Below are 23,432 nucleotides of genomic sequence, written 5' to 3'. Positions count from 1 at the left end.
TCGTCCATTGTTCAGTCGGTTACAAGCGTTCGTCGGGCACAGGTCTCCGGCGATAACTTCCAAGTGCCGACATGCATGCTGAGATATTGTAGAAGTCGTACTGGAAAAGATTGGGAAAGCATTGGTATAAACTTTGATCGGTTAATGTGAAACTCACTTGAGTTGGCGCGCCGGTCACCCAAATGTGCCGAGCGGGGGCACAGCGTGCGGTCACCGGCCACTCCGTTCGTTGAGTTCGTTCGCGGTCGGAAGGATTCGACCAAATCGACAGCCGCCACACCCTCCTTCCTACTTTCCCGCACGGGAACAACATTTTACACAGATTTTGCAAGGAATATAGACTCTCACAAAATCTAAGACTAAAACACAAATCTCAAATAAAAAAGTTATACCACAAAATCTAAACATTCATCAGTCTTAGTTCTTTCACCGTCGTATTAGTGTGAAACTTAGTACTCCCGTGTACTTCGTAGGTACTAAGCCCCCGGAGACGATCAATATCTATTGTTAATAGTTAAGTCTTTGATGCTATTAATCGTTCGTTTGCAGAGTCAATTGAAGGGATTGACATTTGAGACTTCCCATTAACAGGAGAATTATGGGTATTTTGATGGAGCGCATAGAAAAGCGCCATTAACGCAGCGGAATGGTCGTTTCGTGGAATTGACAAATGCAAATATCAATCGTGTAAAAACATAGACAATAATTGATATTGATCTTCTCCGGGGTGCTTAAGACGTGTACCCATACGCACCAGTTTTGCCGGTCGGTTTTCGAGGGGTGAGGCTCTCGACTAGCAATCCGAAGGTCGCGCGTTCAAATTCCACACGGAATAATACTCTTTATCGTTAAATCCCTACAAAATATTTAGACCTTTATTTTATTGCCATTATTATACAATTAACATTATAATAGCAATAAAGTACGCGGCCTCCATATTTGAAATGGTTTTTAATTCGGCCTAACCGAATTATCGACTACAACTTTTGATGTGAAATTAAAATATTATATTTGCATGTATATTGCCTAGTTCAAAGAAAGTCTGTGGAATATATTAATAATTTGGGGTGATTACGCACGCTGGAATTTTCCGCACATTTTACTTTGAGCGGCCAGAGGGATTTCCGTGGGGACAAATACCGACCATTTTCACATAAAATTTTAATAACATAAATACATAACATAATAAAAAAATAAAACTAATTATAAAGTAAACTGAGAGCCCTTCCCTGATGGTTAATGAGTAACGATCTCACGAGGTTTGTTTATTTCGTCGCAATTATACAACAATTAAAAAAACTTCGAGTTTTGCAAATTTAGATTTATTTATTTTTATTATTACAGCTTCAGTTAACTGCTAAAAGTGAAAAAACGTTATTATAATTATGTACTGGAATTACTCAGTGATTTTGGAGCAACTGTGGGCGTGGGTTCGATAACTCAATTCTCATCGATGTTCAACGACATTTTTAAATATGTACATCTATTTGAATTTCACTTTTGTTTTCGGTAATGAATGAATGTAAATCTTGGAAGCGGAAATTAACCCACTTTCTGACATCCTATCCAGCTGAAACTCGCCAGATAGACTCGTTGTCGATGACAATGCATTCTATAAACGTTTGGGGCATACTCGCGGACATAATATACGAAATTGATGTCGCTCCTACCCGATCGGCAATTGACGAGATTGGTGGAGTTGTCGACTCCAATCCCTAAGTAGGCAGGTTCAGTCCTCGGTCAACCAAAGAAACGTTTTAAAATACATACTTACAATATAGTTAAAAAAAAACATTTTTCTCGGGTTGATTTTTGTATACCTACATATTTTTTAATTGAAAAACCAACACTAAATTTGGAAATTTATAAATTGGGTCGTCCTTATGTATTTGCGATGTTTTTATTTGTAAATTACTAAGGACGAGTTGATTTACAGAACAGAAATAATAACAGAACTTGAAAATTAACTTGAAGAATTGTTCAAATTCTCCGAAACAACCCGTCCTAAGTACCTAATGAGTGCTAAGAATCCCGAGGCGATTCCAAAGGGGGAATTGAGAAGGGTGTTAAAGTTTCTATTCATCTTACTAAACGTCTCTATATGTTCATAATTATTATAATTCCGGTTTGTATTATTAACTTCACAAATAGTTTAATTTTGTACACCTAACTAATAATAATCTAAATCTTGTTTTCAAAAGATCTTGGCATCGGTGGACGCTCCCAAGGTCACCTGTCACATGAATTATGTATTTTCCAACGAACGGGAAATTCTTGTCGCTAACGGTTTGTTATTTTTTTTTTAAATTTGACATTTCAAATTCATATTATCAACGGATGGCTGTTATATTTATTGACGTTGACGTGTATTGTCTGTATGTACGTTGGAAAGAATTGATCGTGTAAGCACTGATTACCTCACATCACCTTAGAACATGTAGGTGTTTCTGCCGCAGCACGGTTCTGAAGTAATGGTCTCTAAAACACCTGTCCCTAGAGCGCGTTATCTCCGGACAGTGCTGTGTCACATGAACCCTTCTTGTTATAAGGTGACGATCAATTAGCACGGGTTTCCTCCCACACAAAGGGTTGTTTCTATTTGCGTATTAAAAATGTTAAGGCGATGCACTACGTCGTGTAATATTTTGAATCGAGCCGCTATCAATAACACACCTTATGTAGATGGCGATAAGGCTTAAATTCCCGCTTAACACCATCCACCTTTTTTGATTTTTGCAAGAAAAAAACATGGCCAAAAAGTGCCTTTTATTTTATTTTGTGGATGTTCAGGCACAAATATTTAAATGTTTTCGATCATTTTATAAATAACTTAATTTGCCACATTATACAATAAAATCATAACCGAAAATGGGTCCGTAAGTAGGAGATTTAGAACTTTAAACAGTTTTCATAGGCCTTAAACATTATTTTTTTCTGGGCTTATAAAAAGACTTATCGAAAAAATACTCGATTATTTCAAAGGTCAGGATGTATTCTACTCGCAGTATTTAATTAAAGCACCTGAAACATTTCTAGGTGACCAAATTTTCAAACCAAAAACACGTGATTTTGCATTACTACGTAGTGCATCGTCTTAAAATCTTCAATTTTCCGACTTTTTATTTATTTATTATTCATTAACGCCCTATCAGGCTTTTATAAGGAAAATTAACAATTTATGTATTTAAGTGTAACAGGACACATGGATAATAGCATAACTATTTAACAAAAGAAATCAAATACTAATACTAACATCGAATCCAAATAACAACACCGATATTGTGAATAAAGCAAAGATTCAAATATAAAGTAAGTATGTACATTCGTATATGCATTGAATATTATATTCATGTCTATTGCCAACCAGTCAAACTGAAAACGAAAAAAAATTTACTTGGTAAATACTAATATTTATTTATTTATGTATTCAAACGCCTTAAAATGGCTTTTACAATACAGTGATAATCGAATTACAAGCGCACAGTGTTAAACAGGACAATAATAGCAATAAATTAAAGAACAAATAATGTGTACACAAAAACACTATTCAAAGTGATGCAGTTATTAATATCAGTGCAGTAAGACAATGCATAATTCAAAAGAAATATATACCAGTGTAACAATAGTTGAACTAATTTATACTAGGTTTGTATAAGACCTGTGATACGTCGAAGTATGAGGTTCAGTAGTGAGATATTATAAGAGAAAGGAATTAAAAAAAGAAAAATAATATCAGTTGTATCTATAGAAAAAACGAATTAATAAGGAATGGCAAAATACCAATGCTGTAATTAACCCTTCAGTACTTTCCAACACTTTTGTTCAGTTTGCAATGTTTTCTGTGTATTTCAAATGCGCTATATACAACTTATTTTTTAATTTATCGTAAAAAAAATACTGTTTTAAAAACTAGATAAAATTATCTTACCGGTGTATGCATTCAAAATAAACATTACTGTTTCTAAATAATAACATTTTAATATTAGTGAAAAATGTTGTCAAAAACGTACGAAACTACATTTTTACATAATTATTCACTCAAATCGTAGAAAAATTGATAGGACTCGATATTTTGAAAACACATTCGTTTTGTTTGGGAAATTTGTAAGAAAACTGTAACTTCACTTTTTTCTCGTTCATGTAATGAAAAATTAGAAATATTTTTTAAAGTTAACCTGTTACGATAGCGGCGCGAAATATGAATGATTCATTTTGACTTTTTTATTTATAGGATTTTTTTAATGGAATTCAGTATAAATATTTGAAGCAAATTGAAAATAATTATTATTTCTCTTTCTAACGTCAAAAAACACGTATTTCCGCAAGATAGAAAAAAAATATAAAAATAATCTTATAAAATATGGACACCCGGTCATATACGACCCTCAACCGCTGGAGGAGTTAATATCGAATTTAAGTAATAGGACTTGAAATGGTAAATAAATCAAGTATGTTCGTACATGCATTCAGTCATTAATATGCAGAGATGTGCTTTATTTCAAATAAATCCATTTCAAATGGAAATGCAAAATGCAAAATGGGTATTTTCCATTTTGCATTTTAAATGCTTTTCTAAAAACCATTTTGCATTTTTCATTTTAAATGCTTTTCTCAATGCATTTTCCATTTTAAATGCTTTTTTGCAACATTCTTCCTACTATCTCCACTCATCTTTTTTTCATAAGCCCCAAATATCAGTCGGTCCTCAACCTCGCTATGAGAGATAATTTACATTTGTCAAGTTGCTCCCTGGTAGGAGCCCTGGCAATTGAGTGATACCATTACAAAAAATACTGATTTAAATACTGAACATGGGGCCATGACGCTGTAATATTGTTTTATTGTTTTATTGTTGTTGTTATACGCCCATAGGGGCTTTTACATAGATTATAAATAAGTTTTACATAAGTTATCGAGTTAGAATTTATACTAAGAGTTATAAAAGTGAAGAATTTTAAAAAAATATACAAGTAGTTTTTGAAGAATATGGCGTAAAGAAACATTTTAAACAACATAATATTTAACAATAACAAAGAACAAAATATAATATAAAACATTACAATAACATATCTAATCGTTAAATCTATTACAATAATTTGTATGATTCCACAAAGTGTTGGTTTAATTTGAATTTAAGATTATAAAGGGAATCATGGAATATATCTATAATACCACCAAACTTGTTGCCCAAATCATGCATCCTATTGGTAAGTGAGTTTGACTGATAGTTGGTTTTATATGTGTCGCAAAAGAATGTTGTATTTTGTCTAGTATTTCTTGTCGGTACATAGAGTTTAATAGCAGCAACGATGGCAGGGCTGTCAATAAGGTTGTTCATGACTCTGTATAATAAAATTAGGTCTGAAATGGTTCTTCTGTCAGACAGCGTAATTAAATTAAGTCCATTCATCAAATTTACATAATTAATGTTTTCTATTGGAATTTTAAGCTTGAAATTTAAGTACCTAAGAAATTTGTGTTGAACCCGTTCTAATTTGTTAGAGTGTACTTTATAGAAAGGAGACCAAATAGGTGAATTATATTCCACTTGGCTTCTAACTAGTGAAATGTAGAGTGTTTTCATGCAATCCAATGACTTAAAATCAGTTAGGGTTCTACAAAGGAAGCCAAGAATCTTTAAAGCCTTATTAGTTATATCATCTATATGCGCTGTGAATGTTAAGTTTGATTCGAATATAACTCCCAAGTCACGAATTTGTGATACTGGTGTTAATTTAACATTATTTAAATTATATTCATGTAAGATATGAGAATGAGTTCTGGAAAATCGTATTACTTGACATTTCTCAATGTTCAAAAATAACATATTTTGTTCGCACCATTTAAAAAATTTATCTAAATTAGCTTGTAAAATTAGGCAATCATATATATTTCGTATTCTTTTAAACAATTTTAGATCATCTGCAAAAAGTAGGACTTGTACATCTTTAAATATGTTTACAATGTCATTAATGAATATTAAGAATAATATTGGGCCAAGGTGGGACCCTTGCGGGACACCACTTGTGGCCTCGAATACATAGGATTCTATAAAATTAATCCTGACACAAAGAACTCTATTACTGAGGTAACTAATAATCCATGTCAATAAACTACCTTTGATGCCTAACAGTCGGAGTTTGGATATAAGAATATGATGTCGAACCTTATCAAATGCTTTACTGAAATCGGTGTATATAGAATCCACTTGTTGTTTCAGACTGAGCGATTCAGATATGTAATTATTGTAGATAGTTAAATTACTTAAGGTAGATCGACCTCTGATAAAGCCATGTTGGTTAGGAACAATAATATTGTTGATAGGTTTTACAATGGTATCTAATACTAATGACTCGAAAAGTTTGGGTAAAGCAGACATAATACAAATAGGTCTGTAGTTAGATATATCGCTTTTGTCGCCTTTTTTATGAATGGGCGTTAAATAACTCTTTTTCCACAGAGCCGGAAAACAGCCAGACGCTAAGGATTTGTTAAAAAGTTTATGTAAGGGATATATCAAACTATCAATGCAAGTTATTAAAAATATGGGAGGAATACCATCCGGTCCAGCAGATTTATTACTATCTAGTGCTTTTATGCTTCTTTCTATGGAATCTAATTTTATGAAACATTGACTTAGGTTTAATGACTCTTCCACTGACGTACTGGAGACTGCTTTGATGGGAATATCTTTGTCGTAGACACTTTTAAATGAGTCAGCAAAAAGATTAACTATACCCTCAATACTGTCGGCACATTTTTCTTTAAAGAACATGCTATTAGGATATCCACAGTTGTCTTTTCGTTGAGATTTAGTAAAATTCCAGAATTTTTTCACATTGTGATGATGTACCTCATTTTCAATTACGTTAACATAGTCACTATAGCACTTTATTGATAATTCTTTACATTGTTTTCGTAGTTTAGTAAATGCTATATAATCGTTAGAATTTCTGGTATGTTTATATTTTCTGTGGATACATTTTTTTTTTATTAATTAAATTAGTTAGTTCCCTTGTAAACCATTTCGGATAATTAGATGATGTAAAGCTAACCTTGGGAACAAATTGTTCTATAGAGGTATTTAAAATCGAGTAAAAGTATTCTAATTGATCATTTATATTATTTTCCTCATCTAAAAAGGACCAATCTGTTTGGGCAAGGTACTCCGTAATATGATGGTATTCAGCTTTGGAAAAGTTATACGATGGGACACTTGTTTTTTTTGAAGATGTTAAAGGCCTATTTGTTATGATAATGTCCAACGGTGGGTGGTGTTGATCTAATGGTAATAATAATTCGTCGGATAGCTCAACCACTATTTTCGAATCACTTGAAAACACTAAATCCAACATTCGATTGTTAAAGTTGAAAATCTTGTTTGATTGAGTTAGTCCCAAAAATAAAGACATATCACGAATTTCACTACATTTAGCACACTGTAAATCGGCTTGGTTTGTAGCAGGTCCGTTGTCATCTTGGCTGGTCCAGTTAGGAAGGTTATAATCACCAGCAATAATGAATTTTGCTTTAGGATATTTGAATTTGAGTACTTCTATGTCCTCATTGTGATTTTTATACGTTTGCAAATCCGATGCAGGTGGGATATAGACACAGCCAATAATAATTTTTCCATTAGGTATATTGAGCAATACAAAAATTTGTTCAACACTTTTGTGTTTTACCGGTAATTTAGTAGATGATATATTCTTGGATACGCACAGCATCACACCTCCTCCGTTAGACTTTTTGCTCGTAATAGAATTTCGATCAGAACGATATGTGGTATATTGATGTAGGCCTAATTCTGACGAGCTGATATCAGCATTTAACCATGTTTCAGTTAAAAACAGAATATCGTGTGAGAAGATTGGGGAGTTAGTTTTAAGTTGGTGCAATTTTGTACGCATTCCCCGTACATTTTGATAATATCCTGTAAGTCTAGAAAATCTGTTCTGTTTGTTTTTTAGTTTTTTGCTTGGGTTTTGATGATTTTGGGAATTCCGTTGAAATGTTTGATTCGTAAATCGACTTCGCCCTTTTCTTTCCTCTCTTCTAATTCCTTCCAGAGGTCAGTTAAGTGATTTCTTTGTTGTAGTGTCCTGTCAGGTTTGATTATAATTCCATTGGACAGAGTAGTTTTGTTAAAGAGTATTAGTTTCGCCTGTTTGACTTCATCAAATTCTAATTTAATTGGCCTGGTTTTGTTTGGAATTTTACTTCCGAGCCTGTAAATTTTCACATCTTCTAGATTGAACTCGCTATTAATTTCACTAATAGCTGCTAATACCTTTTTTCCATCCTCCAAGACGCTCACTGTAGTTGAGTTCGAATTACACTCGGGGACGTTGAGTAAAATTATGTTCTTCGAGCGGGTCTTGCGTTCCTCTATCTCAGCGAGCACCTCACAAATTGGCGTTGTTTCCTGTGGTAATACTTTCTTTTCAATGATTTTTTCGAATGTCATAACTTTTCCTTCAAGAACTCCAACAGTTACTCCTAGGTCTTGCATAGTTCCAGATAGATTAGAAAGTTTACTGAGTATTTTTGCCATTTGGTCTTTTGTTATTTTTAAGACAGGATCGGTAATGGCATTGTGGATGCTATTAATCTCCTCCTTAGCTTTGTTTAGGAAAGCAATTGCTTCATTATTATTCATTTCGAAAGTTAAATTTAAATTTTTTTTTTTTATAAGAAAATAATATGAGTGACAACCCTGCTCGCAATGTACAGGTAATTAACTCAAGTAGGTAGCGGGAGCGTCCACAAGTGTTATCCAGTAAGTGCGAGGGAGAGAATACCTTATCCTGTTACTTGTTAGAGCGAGACGTAGGGAACACTGTGCACAATTGATTATTAAACAAATTGATTTATAAATTTTATAATAATGGTGAATATTTACGATGATTTCGAAATGATTATTAATAAATAAACGTAGTGCACTAAATTATGTTGCAGTATACTGAAACTTGTTTAAAAACACTGTTTTTTTTTGTTCTATTTATAAGTTTCTAGTAAGACACAGAAAAAACTCGACAGCTGTCAGTGATATTTATTGTTGTAAATAATTAAACATATTAAATGTTAGATAGCAGTTTCTATGTTTTTACGTTGGCAACATTAGTCCCGCGCAATTTTTTTGTGGTTTCATAATCTGTAGTCGTTGTAGTCGATACCAAAATAATTTAAAACACGTTTGTTTATAATAAAGCTGTTAAAATTCATATTTATATTTAGCACCGGTTTTATTATACTTTTAGGTACCTACATTATATTTTGTGAATTTTAAATTTATTGCTGAAACGATTTATTCTTAAGGCGATGCACTACGTCGTGTAATATTTTAAATTGAGCCGCTATACAACCCTTACGTAGATGGCGATAAGGTTTAAATTCCCGCTTAACACCATCCGCCTGTTTTGATTTATGCAGGAAAAAATTATGGGCAAAAAGTGCCTTTTATTTTATTTTGTCCGCTATACAACCCTTACGTAGATGGCGATAAGGTTTAAATTCCCGCTTAACACCATCCGCCTGTTTTGATTTATGCAGGAAAAAATCATGGGCAAAAAGTGCCTTTTATTTTATTTTGTCGATGTTCAGGCATAAATATTTTAAAAAATTTCGAATTTGCCACATTATACAATAAAATCATAACCGAAAATGGGTCCGTAAGTAGGAGATTTTGAACTTTAAAGCAGTTTTTATAGGCCTTATACATTATTTTTTTCTGGGCTTATAAAAAGATTTATCTAAAAAATACTCGATTATTTCATAGGTCAGGATGTATTCTACTCGCAGTATTTAATTAAAGCATCTGAAACATTTCTAGGCGTCCAAATTTTCAAACCAAATACACATGATTTTGCATTACTACGTATGGCATCGCCTTAAAGTTAAGATTATACAATATAATTTTGGCAACACTTTTGAAATTGTCCCAAGTTTTCAGTGATAATTAAGGCTGAGTGATTAGTTTCTATTGGAATGGAGCTAATGTTAATTATAATGTGTGCATTGATTTAAATCTCGAGACATTTATGGTTTTAATCTTTTGACATTCTGAAAACACGCATGGATGTATTTCAGATGTTTGCGGAAAATTTTCTACTCCGGGTGACGTCTTCATGACAAGCATTATCACTGACGTATTTCTACAGAGTATTAATTAGAGAGTATTAAATATTATTAGAGTATTTATTTAACTTACAATAGTTCATATTTACAGTTGTTACATATGTGCTAATTTATAAATTACATAATATACCTATAGCAATAAATTTACAAACTAAGTACAACCTTTTTCAACAATAATTATCTGTCTTAAGGTTCAGTCTTTCTTATTTTATGTGGCGTACGTAATATGTCATTATTTTTTTTTTGGAAAACCTGTTATTAAGAATAACATTTTCATTCCTCGAGTATTTTACATTTCATACTAATGTCCCGCTGATAGCAAATAATTCTTCTGGCGACAATTATTATTATTTATCACTTAACTATGACGTGCAACAGTTTTTTATACGAGTATATATTTATTTATGTGTATTTTTTAAATTCTTCTTTTAATTTTATAAAATTTGTTTTTTTTTAAATTTCTTTATATCCCATGATTTTTCATGGGTCTGCGCTAGTGATAATAATAATGAAAGTGAACCTTCGGCAACTCTAATAAGTGCAGACTTCTGAGACGAGGGGCCGCAGAGGTCAACCGCTGATTTGCCCCCTGTAATTGGTACAAAACTGAGCTCATTCACTTGTCTTGGTGTCAAATCTCAGATCCTCAATCATCTCACCACTCCGAGAAGCGAGTGGGAGTCAGTGGGAGTTGTGGGAGCCGATGGAAGTGCGGATTGTAGATTGTAGATTTTAGATCTGTGGTACTAACTGATTCCTCGAATCATTTCACACAGTCTTATCATCATCGTGAATCATGCGCCAAGCGAAATGCAAGCCAATTACTCAATTCTTTTCCGGTGCAATATACTCAATCTACTAACACTCGCGAATTATATTAATGTTATGTAGGTTTTTTAATAAATCAAACCGGGTTTTTCCGGTGCGATGATTTATGGAATGTTAATTGTGGGATAACTAACGTACCGATTTTTAAATAATTAAGTAGCATTCAAAATATACAGGGTGTATCGGCAAGTACCCGACAAACTTTAACCAGCTATTCCTCAGCACATTTGGAGTAAAAAATGTTATCGGCGCTTTGCTGTCCGGTAACATTTTTTTCCCATTAAAAACAAAAAATAAATTAAAAAATCCACACTCCGTCACTGTCATTTGCATTGTTTCTCGTGTCCAACAGCTGTTATTAGCAAGTGTGTCAAAAAGTGTCCTCGCTCTTTCGTACACACTAAATAATAATAGTTAAAAATGAGACGAATGGTGCCGTGCCATTTCGTTGTGATTTTAAAAGCGCGCCAACGTAGGTACGTACGTACATTATTCAACGAAACTCGAACAAAATATTGCCAGACGGGTTTTCAAACTTTGACAAAGGATAAAACATTGGTGACATGTGGTGAAAATATGAATAGTAATTTTTTTATTAAAAAAAAATGTTTCCGGACAGCAAAGTGCCCATAACATTTTTTACTCCAAATGTGCTAAGGAATAGCTGGTTAAAGTTTGTCGGGTACGTGCCGATACACCCTGTATACGTATTTTCATGTAGTATGAATAATACTGTACAAAGTGAGGGTGGGGGAAGAAAAGTTGGGAAGTACATGGCTATCCACATATAGTCACCAAATACGGTTTGATTCTGAATCTCTGAAACGTACCGAAAATATACCTACTCACATATTTTTATACGAATTTATTATATGTGATATAGCAATTAAATATCAAGTACCTACCTAATAAAGAAAAAAAAATTATAATATCAAACTAGCATAAACTAGACACGGTCATTAAAATGTTTTTTTATGATCGAAACCAATGAATTGTATGTATATCTAAAGAAAAAAAAAACATTCCGCTGCGATGATACGGAAGGTTAATTTTTAAAAGAAAGATAACCTGTCTGTTTGTAAATAATAAAGTAGCATTTTTAATATAATTTATCGTCTGATTCCATGGTAACCCAGGACAGTGGCAATTCAACATACTTTTGAAAAGTGATGCTTTTTGCGAGATATTTTTTTAAATATTAAAATGAATTATTTGTTTGCGCCCGTACTTAAGTAACTTGCAAAAATTGTATTTTCATAAAATAATTAAAATAAACGCCATCTATGGACGCGTAAATCATAACGTACGTTACGTTTCCCTTAAGACTTACAAGAAAAATATATCTATTTCAGTGAATTTTAGCCATGATTTTATATATTTTTATAAGAGTTGATGTTTTGATGCAGCATGGTCTCTTCAAAGATTGCAAGTAATGTATAATTGTACATTTTTTTTCGTTGTATAGGTTTTTCGCTTAGACATTTTTTAAATTTATTTATTAAGTTAAAAGAAATATTACATTTAACTTTCTTTACTTAAATAAGTACATACAAGTAGTTTTCTAATTTTGTTCTGATAACTTAAGATTAAAAAGGTTTTTTTAAATACATTTATACTCTCCGTTTTAAGGTTATCTGGAAGAAGATTGTATATTTGTACACCCTCGTGGCCAATGCCTCTTTTGCCACTTTCAGTCCTTACAATATTTGTGTACAATTTGTTATGTTGCCTAGTATAATGTTCATTTTGACATTGGTTATTCTTCCCCGGTATTTATTATCGATATTTTTTTATCACAAACAAAATCTCTAGTATAAAATAAAGTCGCTTTCCTCGTCCTTCTGTTTGTGCGCTTAGTTCTTCTAAACCATACAGCGGATTTTGATAGTGTTTTATTATCATTTAGAGAATAACATGCCTTAATTAATATATATAATACATGCGTATTATCTTAATAGAAAGTAGAGAAGAGTCGACGTTTTGTAATAAAATCGTAAAAAAATATTTTCGGACGCTTATATTGCTAACCTTATGAGATACCTCATTATGGCAAGCAATCCATTGGTTACGAGGGAAGCAACATATACAATTGCCTCCCAGACGAAATTAAAAATGAAAAAAGTATAGGTACATTTAAAAAAAAATTGCTCAGTTTTATGCTCAATCAACAAAACAATGAAAGTGAATAATATCAGTGTGTAATATATTTATGTGTAATATATATGTTATTTCTAGTTAAATAAGTGAAAAATGTAATTTTCTTTTATCTAGAATAAAAAAAAAAAATAAAAAAAAAAAAAAAAAAAAAAAAAAAATACATCAAAATAATGTACTACGGAAATGCATATCTTAAAAAAGCCTACAGAAAAAAAACCACGACGTTAAATGTATCCCAGCAATGCCGGGTGAACGTCAGCTAGTACAAATATCTCAAATAAATTTGACTCGTATAAATTTTGACCATGATTTGTATGTTATTTCCAGGTGCAAGACCATGATCGTGCCCGCCTCGTGCCAGGCGTGCGCGTCCACGGGCACGGCGGCTTAGCACGGGCTGCGGGCGTGCGCGCGCCAGTGGGTGAGGCGGCGCGGATGGCGGGCGGCGGCGCGGCCAGCAGCGCGGCGTGCTCGCGGGCGCGCGTGCTCAAGCTGCTGCTGGTCGTGCTCGGGGCCGTCGTCTTCCTCGAGTACGTGAGCGGGCTGCTCATGGAGGGCGGGCGCACGCTCACTCTCTACGCGTCCAACTCTTCCACGATACGGTAAGCAAGCAATCCATATTCCAACCTATTATGGTTTCATGACAAAACACGACATCGAAGAAAGGGAACAAACAAACCTAACAACCTAACCTAACCTAACATAAACCAACCTAAAACTTATTATTTTCGTCAATATCTGTTTTATCGGTTACCACAAATAAGTCTTTATTTTATTTTCTATATTAATACCACACAAGAGCCCAACCTCCCAGAGCAAGTAAAACTATGGAATCCTCAATGTGAGATTAACCTGTTGAAAACCGGAACATAAAACAGAATAATATTAGTGGAACCTAACTTTTTACTAGCCCAAACGATACGATTTTGTTCCGAATGTTAATTTTTCACCAGGGAGATCGAAAAGTTACTTATAATGATTGTAGTCGTGTTTAATGACTACATTTCCCGACCTTTCTCTTCCCCTCCCAACTTCATTTAGTCTCTTTCTAGTTCACCGCAACCTGTTTTCAAATCCCTCGTAAAAATATTTTTTTATACTAGCTAAAAAAACTATATGTAGGTACTGCAAAAAAAAACAAAATTATATAATAATATTTAACCAGTCGAACGATGGCTACTCATGTTTAAATCTCATCGCTCTGGGCCTTGAGCGATGTCTGCCTAAATTTAGTAAGACGATCCCTTCGAATTTATTTCAAAATTCCCGCAAATATTGGATAAGCGATGAAATATAGGCTGATTCATTTTCTTTAAAACACCGTAAGCAGCAGCACTTTACCGGTCGGTGACCGAGTTGACATTGCGTTTGGGTCCCACCCAGGCGTAGTGTGTTCAATTCCTCGGCTGGCTAAGTCCTCCATCACAACACAAGCAACATTTTCAGCTTACTGTGGTGGAGTAGGGGATTTTCAAATATTGTCAGGTTATTCGTAACCCGGGAATGTTTGTCTTTCTTTTTTTATTAAAAAAAAAAAAAATTAATAAATATGTTTCCATATTAATATTCGGAGGTATCAATTTTTTAATGAGCGAGGACGAATCCAAAACCGAATGCCTGGATGTCTCCATCGCTCAGGGTATTTTATTTTGTACATACCACATCGCTTGAGTGGATTGTTTGACGTGACATTAACCAGACTGAATTAGATATTATTAATTTTTCCATTATTTTTTTTCTTTTATTGGACTATGCTTGCCCGCAAATATGCTTTGATTTTTAATGATGATTTTCTGATAAACCAAGTTTTTGTACAGTTGTATACAACATTACATTAAAATTTTTTGCTCCTTTATATTTCAGACATGGGAGGCATGAAATATTTAATGAAATAATTAATTTAACAATATTTATACATATATGTATATTCAAATTAATATTTGTTGAGTTCTATTCGCCAATGTTGTTGCAATTTTGAATTTCTAGTGATTCCTTTATGATAGTATATTTTTATTATTTTGTGACAAATTGTTAGCATTGTTTTAAAAAAAATTTGGTTCCATCATGGAAACTTTGTTCAGAGAAATGACCTACCTATATTTAGAAAGTTGAAACAATTATCATGAGATGCTGTACATTTTGTCCAGCTACGGATTAGACTTCTTGTATGTGAAGATAAAGAAGGGCTTTGACTTGTCGTATATAAAGATTAAGAAGTGGCTTCTTTGTATGTGTTTTCCTCGATTAATTAATCTTGAATTTTCCTTTCAAAAGATAACAAATATTAAACGATAACCATTATGATGTAATCTTACTGTGATTTTGTCATATCTAATCTAGGCATCGTCGTGTCCGTATTATATATTAATTTGATTATCTTTAGTTTAAAATCTTACATACACATTATTAACTTGTATGGTTTCTCAGCAACTATACCTGAATTACATATTTATGTGTGCCGACGTGCTGCAATGATTTTACATGCTACATTATTATTTATTTACCACTATGCCGCACTAGCACCCTTGAGGTTATTTTTCACGAAAATGGCGCTATATAAATTAACCAAATACTATTATTATTACATCATCTTTTTTGCAATTACAAAAGTAATGTTAAAAAGTGAATTAAAACACACATACGGGTACTGCTGCATGCGCAAGAGGTAGTGTGAAATCAATAATCACATACGGGTACCGCTGCGTGCGCAAAAGATAGTGTGAAATCACATTCGGGTACCGCTGCATGCGCAAGAGGTAGTGTGAAGTCACATTCGGGTACCGCTGCATGCGCAAGAGGTAGTGTGAAGTCACATTCGGGTACCGCTGCATGCGCAAGAGGTAGTGTGAAGTCACATTCGGGTAGCGCTGCATGCGCAAGAGGTAGTGTGAAGTCACATTCGGGTACCGCTGCATGCGCAAGAGGTAGTGTGAAGTCACATTCGGGTACCGCTGCATGCGCAAGAGGTAGTGTGAAGTCACATTCGGGTAGCGCTGCATGCGCAAGAGGTAGTGTGAAGTCACATTCGGGTACCGCTGCATGCGCAAGAGGTAGTGTGAAGTCACATTCGGGTACCGCTGCATGCGCAAGAGGTAGTGTGAAGTCACATTCGGGTAGCGCTGCATGCGCAAGAGGTAGTGTGAAGTCACATTCGGGTACCATGCATGCGCAAGATGTAGTGTGAAGTCACATTCAAGTACCGCTGCATGCGCAAGAGGTAGTGTGAAGTCACATTCGGGTACCGCTGCATGCGCAAGAGGTAGTGTGAAGTCACATTCGGGTACCGCTGCGTGCGCAAGAGATAGTGTGAAATCACATTCGGGTACCGCTGCATGCGCAAGAGGTAGTGTGAAGTCACATTCGGGTACCATGCATGCGCAAGATGTAGTGTGAAGTCACATTCTGGTACCGCTGCATGCGCAAGAGGTAGTGTGAAGTCACATTCGGGTACCGCTGCGTGCGCAAGAGATAGTGTGAAATCACATTTGGGTACCGCTGCATGCGCAAGAGGTAGTGTGAAGTCACATTCGGGTACCGCTGCATGCGCAAGAGGTAGTGTGAAGTCACATTCGGGTACCGCTGCATGCGCAAGAGGTAGTGTGAAGTCACATTCGGGTAGCGCTGCATGCGCAAGAGGTAGTGTGAAGTCACATTCGGGTACCATGCATGCGCAAGATGTAGTGTGAAGTCACATTCAAGTACCGCTGCATGCGCAAGAGGTAGTGTGAAGTCACATTCGGGTACCGCTGCATGCGCAAGAGGTAGTGTGAAGTCACATTCGGGTACCGCTGCGTGCGCAAGAGATAGTGTGAAATCACATTCGGGTACCGCTGCATGCGCAAGAGGTAGTGTGAAGTCACATTCGGGTACCATGCATGCGCAAGATGTAGTGTGAAGTCACATTCTGGTACCGCTGCATGCGCAAGAGGTAGTGTGAAGTCACATTCGGGTACCGCTGCATGCGCAAGAGGTAGTGTGAAGTCACATTCGGGTACCATGCATGCGCAAGAGATAGTGTGAAGTCACATTCGGGTACCGCTGCATGCGCAAGAGGTAGTGTGAAGTCACATTCGGGTACCATGCATGCGCAAGAGATAGTGTGAAGTCACATTCGGGTACCGCTGCATGCGCAAGAGATAGTGTGAAGTCACATTCGGGTACCGCTGCATGTGCAAGAGATAGTGTGAAGTCACATTCGGGTACCGCTGCATGCGCAAGAGATAGTGTGAAGTCACATTCGGGTACCATGCATGCGCAAGATGTAGTGTGAAATGAATAGCATATTGTAATTTACTTTCACCCTATACTAAAACTAGTAAATATTATTGGGAACTTAATCGTTGTTATATAATTTTTCAAAAATCAGTCTGTAAGTCTTCTCAAAAATATCTATTACATATAAGTATAATTTGAGTGAAAATAGGTTATTGACATGACTGGGGATTTCTGCTATAAGCACTCAAACCATTCCTCCGACAGTAATTAAAGTTCATCAAGGTCGTCATTAGGTATACGTCTATATCTCCTGGTTCCACGATGTGCCTTCTTATGTATCTAAGCCTTCTTCCCATCATGACTGGACATTGGCACCATATTCACACTTTCTTAATCCTCTTCACATTTCTTAAATCTATTGTTTCTAAAGTGAGATTTTTTTTTTACAGAAACCCTCAAGGCCTGCCGTGGCCGAAACGCACCCACGGCCGTCACTGCTTCGACGACCACGTGTCCGGTCCTGGGATGCAGTCGGAACCCTTCTCCGCATCCAACGCCACCCCCATCCTCCTCCCCCTGACCGGGGCACCAGCCAACCTCACGTCTGATGAGAGGGGCCCCGTGGTTAACGTTCACAATGCCACCCTCCGCGCTAAAGTCTTCACAGACGAGAAAAACTCCAACCAGACGTCAATTGACGCCGCCGACGGTATTGCCAACAGAAGCACAACGCTCGGTGAAGCGAACACGAACAATAGCTGGACGACCATGATGAGCGACGAGGCCATTTCTACAGAATCTCCAGAAGCGGGCTGCGAGTACCCTTGCCCCGCTTTCCCACCGGGTCTTGGTAAGATCTGTGATACATCATTCTTACATTTGATCACTGAACAGATAATCCCCCCAAAATTTTATGTATAGATACTCTCAGTATCGCCCTTGTGATCACCATTCAGAATGAAAACATATCTTTAAATGGCTTTGGCCGTGTTTGGTGACAAGATCTGAATAGCTAGACACTTCCCCACCTACCTCTCCTCCATTTCCTTCCCCTCCCCACTACCTTCACTGGCTCCAGACAATTGGAAGTAGTTGGGACTCTTGTGCCAATTTACAAAAGACTTTTTACCTTGGAGACTTTGGGCCCAGACAGGCTATATCATCATAGGATATCTATTCAAGAAACGTTTTCGATATTTGAAATTGCTTTTTTTTCTACAGGAATAATAATTAATTTTAATAATGGTACACTTTAATGGTTTTTGCCAACCGGATGTACCTTCCTTTTTTAATAATATTTTTTGCATTGAATTATCTCCCCTTATTTTTTTGTGGTTACATATTGACAATGATGTCATTCTGAAAGTCAAAGTCAAGGAAAAATACGTAATTAACATTATTTTCCTCCGCAATGGGTACAACAAACATTTATCAAGAGGTAGGTGTAGTGTACATGAGTTTATTGTAATACCTCGCTAGAATTAATTCATAACAAAATTAAATGCAGTACAGTTTAGTTAAAGTTTTACAAAATGAAGGTGTCAAAAAGTATAGTATCTTATTTGTAATGAAAGCATTGCGTTATAATAAAGTTACTGTAAGGCTAGAATTTGACAAAAAAATAATAATTAGGTAGGACGGGTTGTTTCACAGAATTTGAACAATTCATCAAAGGTAATATTCAAGTTCTATTATTTCAAATGGGCCGGTTGTTTCACAATACTTTTTTAATAACTGAACTTGAATAGGACTTTCACAGAACTCGAATATTGGCTTGAATTCGACGAATTTTTCAAATTCTGTGAAACAACCTGTCCTTAGTCAATAGCGCTAGTACTGTGAATAATTTTAATATCTATTATTGAAGTTCCATGATTTTTATATATTTTTACAAGAATATCTCTCTATAATGATGATCATCCACAATTTTACTGCAAAATCATGGTTCATAATGATGATTATCATTTAGAGAGGCAAAATGGTAAACTGTTAATTTTCTCTTCTTCAAAAGCAGCATATTGTATTCTTTTTCTGGACTATAATGTAGACATTAGAGACTCTCAATTTATAGAACACTTCGACATTTTAATATGTAGCGAAGTGCTTATCATAATCTCCAGTGGCGGCTCAACCACATTTTCAATTGTGGGGAACAACATTTTTTATGTGTGGTAGTTACTGTTACTGTAGGTAGTTATTCTTCTACACATTGTTTACATTAAATTAAATTTTCCCGTGTACGTAACCCTTAAATGCATACTGTTGCAAAACTGCAACATACCGTTCAAACCACCTTTAACTCTTTGGTGTATACTTAATGCATGCCGTTTTAGAATTATCAAGTTCACGGTAATATATTTTATCGAGTGGCATCACCTTTTTTTTCTTTCGCGAATGTAAAATGTCACTTTTTCTTTAACAAAGTGAAGATTCTCGAAAATTGGTTGGAGGTTAGAATTACAGTTTTGTTTTGCTGTTATTATTTTGATTTTCTTATGTAAGAACATACAATAATACAATACTTATATGTAATAACTCGTATTTTTCCGGTACACTTATTAGTTTTGAGAAATTTTTTTAGGTTTTTTTTTTTTTTTTCATACGTAAATTTTTCATATTAATTTTTATTAAATACATGGTGTTGTAAACCTGCAACAATTTTTTTAAAATCAAATATCATTAAAAAATTACAAAAAAATTAAATTCTTTATATTTCCTTGCATATGCATGTAAATATATACAAAATATATTTTTTTACAGAAAAATAAATAAATCATGCATTTAAGGGTTAAAAACAACCAAGAATCGCACAAGTTTGAAATTGAATTAAATATATTTATAAATCAAACAATTGTGCAGAAAGATCTTTGTCTGCCCACACAAACGTGCGTGGGATATTAGTTTTAAACAGAAAGATGTTGTTTACCCACACAAACGTTTGTGTGATATAAGTTTTAAACAGAATATAGAAATAGATGCCATTGTTGTGATTTTTTCTACAATGAAGATTAATTTTTAAAAGTATCTGTGACATTTTATACTCTTCTTGAAAAATGTTAAATATTTTGATAAAATTTTGTTAAATTATATTTATAGTATGGCCGGTTTAACTATGCCAACCTTCCGACCTTACACTCTGTGCATGAGTAAGAGGCTAATTGTTTGATAATGTTAATGTTGGTGGATAATAATTGCAATAATTGCTTCCACACCGTCACCTGAACCAACTGCTGAACTGGGACAGGCAGCTATAGTGTGGTACTGGAGGGTAATGATTTTGTGATGTTTTAATACAGAGGGACCGATAGCGGCTAATCTAACAGAGATCAACCTAAAGGATCTGGAGTTCAGTCACCTGGATGTGGAAGAAGGTGGCCGCTTTGCTCCCAGAACCTGTAAACCTAAATACAAGGTGGCCATTATAATTCCTTACAGGTAAAAACTATGCTATCAAATCATTTAATTTGTGTGCTTTAATTTTATTCCACAACTAAACAGAACATTAAAGAAAGGTAAAAAAAATAACCAACAAATCTCACCTAACATAACCTAGTCTATTATTTTATCATGTTCTGTTTTTCCTTATTTTTTTTATGATAAACTAATCTTTATAAGACAAGGTTTTATGCATAGTATAAAGGATAACAAATAATTATAAGCTATTATTAGTTGCCCGAAATATAATACAAATTGAAAATATATCCCGAGGAAAAATAAATGCCGCCAACGGACTAATTATTACCTAAAATTATTTGTTATCCTTTATGCTATGCATAAAACCTTGTCTTATAAACATCAGTTTATCATTAAAAAATAATAATATTTGATAAGTCAAAAATATTTCACCAATAAATGAAGATATCATATTTCTCGACGCCATCTAGTGAGAAATTTAGCACTAACAAAGCCTTTCCTACAAAAATAAAGTTGGTTGTTTACAGGTGAAAAAATATAATAAGCAGTAATTGTTGATTGAGGTACTAGTACATATTGAATCATTTGGCAGGTTGGAAATAAGCTTACATAGCTCAGTGGTTACAGAGCACCTGACCGGACATCAGAAGGCACGGGTTCAATTCCCGTTGGCGGCATTTATTTTTACTTGGGAGATATTTTCAATTTGTATTAATATTTCGGGCGACTAATTATTGCTTATAATTATTTGTTCTGTTTTTCCAGTTACCCTTTAATTTTGCATATAATATAATATTTGTTGTGTTGTCTTCAACATCCTTTTTATACTGGAGATTAATATATGTATAAGGCCCAGTTGTTTCGCGAAAATTAAAATGTAACATTGTCATGAAATGGCCATTCAGTGCAATTTTGTTTGTTTGGTAGTTGAAAGATTCCAATTAACTGCCGAATCTAGATCCGTTTCAGCTTTTGAACAAATTATGATCCTCAGAATAGGAATAACTATCACGTTGTTAAGCTTGTTAGCTTATTACAATTTGACAGAAAGCTTAAGCGTAATAATCAGCTTTTTACGGGGACCTTTCAAATCTCAGAAAAACAAAATGGCGCTGAATAGCCATTTGATGACAACGTTACGTTTTAATTTTTGCAAAATAACTAGACTTTAGTTGGGATATTATGATGTTGACTAATTGTAATAATTAATGTTTTTCAGGGACAGGGAATCTCATCTCGCTATTTTCCTGAACAATATCCATCCATTCCTGATGAAGCAACAGATAGATTATCAAATATTCATTGTTGAACAAAAAGGTATAAATTACATTTTAAATTAAAGTGCTTATACACAATACAAAACAATTCGGTATTCATGCTTTTTCCAGGGATCGCTGTGAGCATCGAGTGCTACTTAGAATCAATGAATAGGCTAGATATTTTAAAGCGTATGAACAAGTCAATAAATCAAAATTGTCTGTGTAGATTATGGATAAATGAAAAAAAGAGAGATATGGCATGGAAACGTGCTAGCCATACGTGTCGCCGAGCTATAACCAAACTGCACAGACTATCAAAGCAGTGGAGCCAGTGAAAGTTATATGTTTACCCCCTTACTAATAAACAAGTTTTAAATTTTTATACAACCAATGTTGGCAAGGCTCTTAGTGTGTAGATGTACATAAATGTATATGATGTAGAAAAGGTGCAAAAAAAGTTCATGCGGTACCTGTACATGCGAGAGTTTTGGTACTACCCTTTGTTGTATCCCTCGGATTTCCTCCCGGGAATGCTGGGACTAAATCGTCTTGATGTTAGGAGAAAAATTGCAATGGTATTACATAGTAGCACACAAGCTGCTAAACAGGCAGATTTGCAATACTGATGTTCTGAAAAAATTGTCACTTTATGTCCCCGATAACTTCACCAGAGCGAGGCAACACTGGCTGTTTATTTTTCCTAGAGGCAGGACCAATCTACCAATGATCATGCCTCTGGGGAGAATGACCTCACTATTAAACTTTTCTTCTGAAATTGACATTTTTCATTCGAATCTCAATCATTTCAAGAGCGAAATAATGGTATTCTTTAGCACCTGTCATTATTAATGTACCTATTATATTATATAATTAATTTTATTTTAATTAAGCTATTAACTAAAAATTGTGAAATGTAATTGGTTATATATGTAAACTGTTTTTCACAGTAAAAAAATAAAAATAAAATAAAATAAAAAAATTAATAATGGTGGGGCGCTATTGTGCATAAATGCAATTTGCAGTACTACAAAGGGTGCTACAATAATATTTTCAATGTTACGCACAGAATCAATAGTTTTATTTCCTTGACATTTTTAGGTTCGGCGAAATTCAACCGCGCCACACTGATGAACGTGGGCTTTGTGGAGAGCATGCGGCTTCGGGCGTGGGACTGCTTCGTGTTCCATGACGTGGACCTGATCCCTCTAGACGACCGCAACCTCTACACCTGCCCCCAGCAGCCGAGGCATCTCTCCGCCGCCATTGACAAGTTTGAATTCAAGTGAGCACCTTTCCCCCATCTATTTACATTTGAAATGTACGGTTCCACAACAAAACAGATCATTAAAGATAAGCGAAGGTAAAGAACAAACAAGAAACCTAACCTATTATTTTATTGTGTTCTGTTTTGTCATCATCATC

At 34.7% G+C, this 23,432-nt stretch overlaps 1 protein-coding gene across 1 annotated transcript in view; it reads left to right on the top strand.

The window, feature by feature from the left end:
• beta4GalNAcTA (beta1,4-N-acetylgalactosaminyltransferase A) overlaps positions 1 to 23,432 on the top strand; it is a 105,790-nt gene that overhangs the window by 75,307 nt on the left and 7,051 nt on the right. The window contains exons 2-6 of the mRNA XM_089631214.1: positions 13,450 to 13,724; positions 17,787 to 18,187; positions 20,634 to 20,772; positions 21,971 to 22,068; positions 23,109 to 23,292. Coding sequence (XP_089487340.1) covers positions 13,558 to 13,724; positions 17,787 to 18,187; positions 20,634 to 20,772; positions 21,971 to 22,068; positions 23,109 to 23,292 — 989 coding nt within the window. The 5' untranslated portion in view covers positions 13,450 to 13,557. The remainder of the gene's footprint in view (positions 1 to 13,449; positions 13,725 to 17,786; positions 18,188 to 20,633; positions 20,773 to 21,970; positions 22,069 to 23,108; positions 23,293 to 23,432) is intronic.

This window comes from Hesperophylax consimilis, chromosome 1 (assembly GCF_061612785.1).
Source record: "Hesperophylax consimilis isolate HC1 chromosome 1, BYU_Hcon_1.0, whole genome shotgun sequence".
NCBI lineage: Eukaryota > Metazoa > Arthropoda > Insecta > Trichoptera > Limnephilidae > Hesperophylax > Hesperophylax consimilis.
Note: the sequence above shows the minus strand (reverse complement) of the source record. Positions and strands in the feature narration are given on the sequence as shown.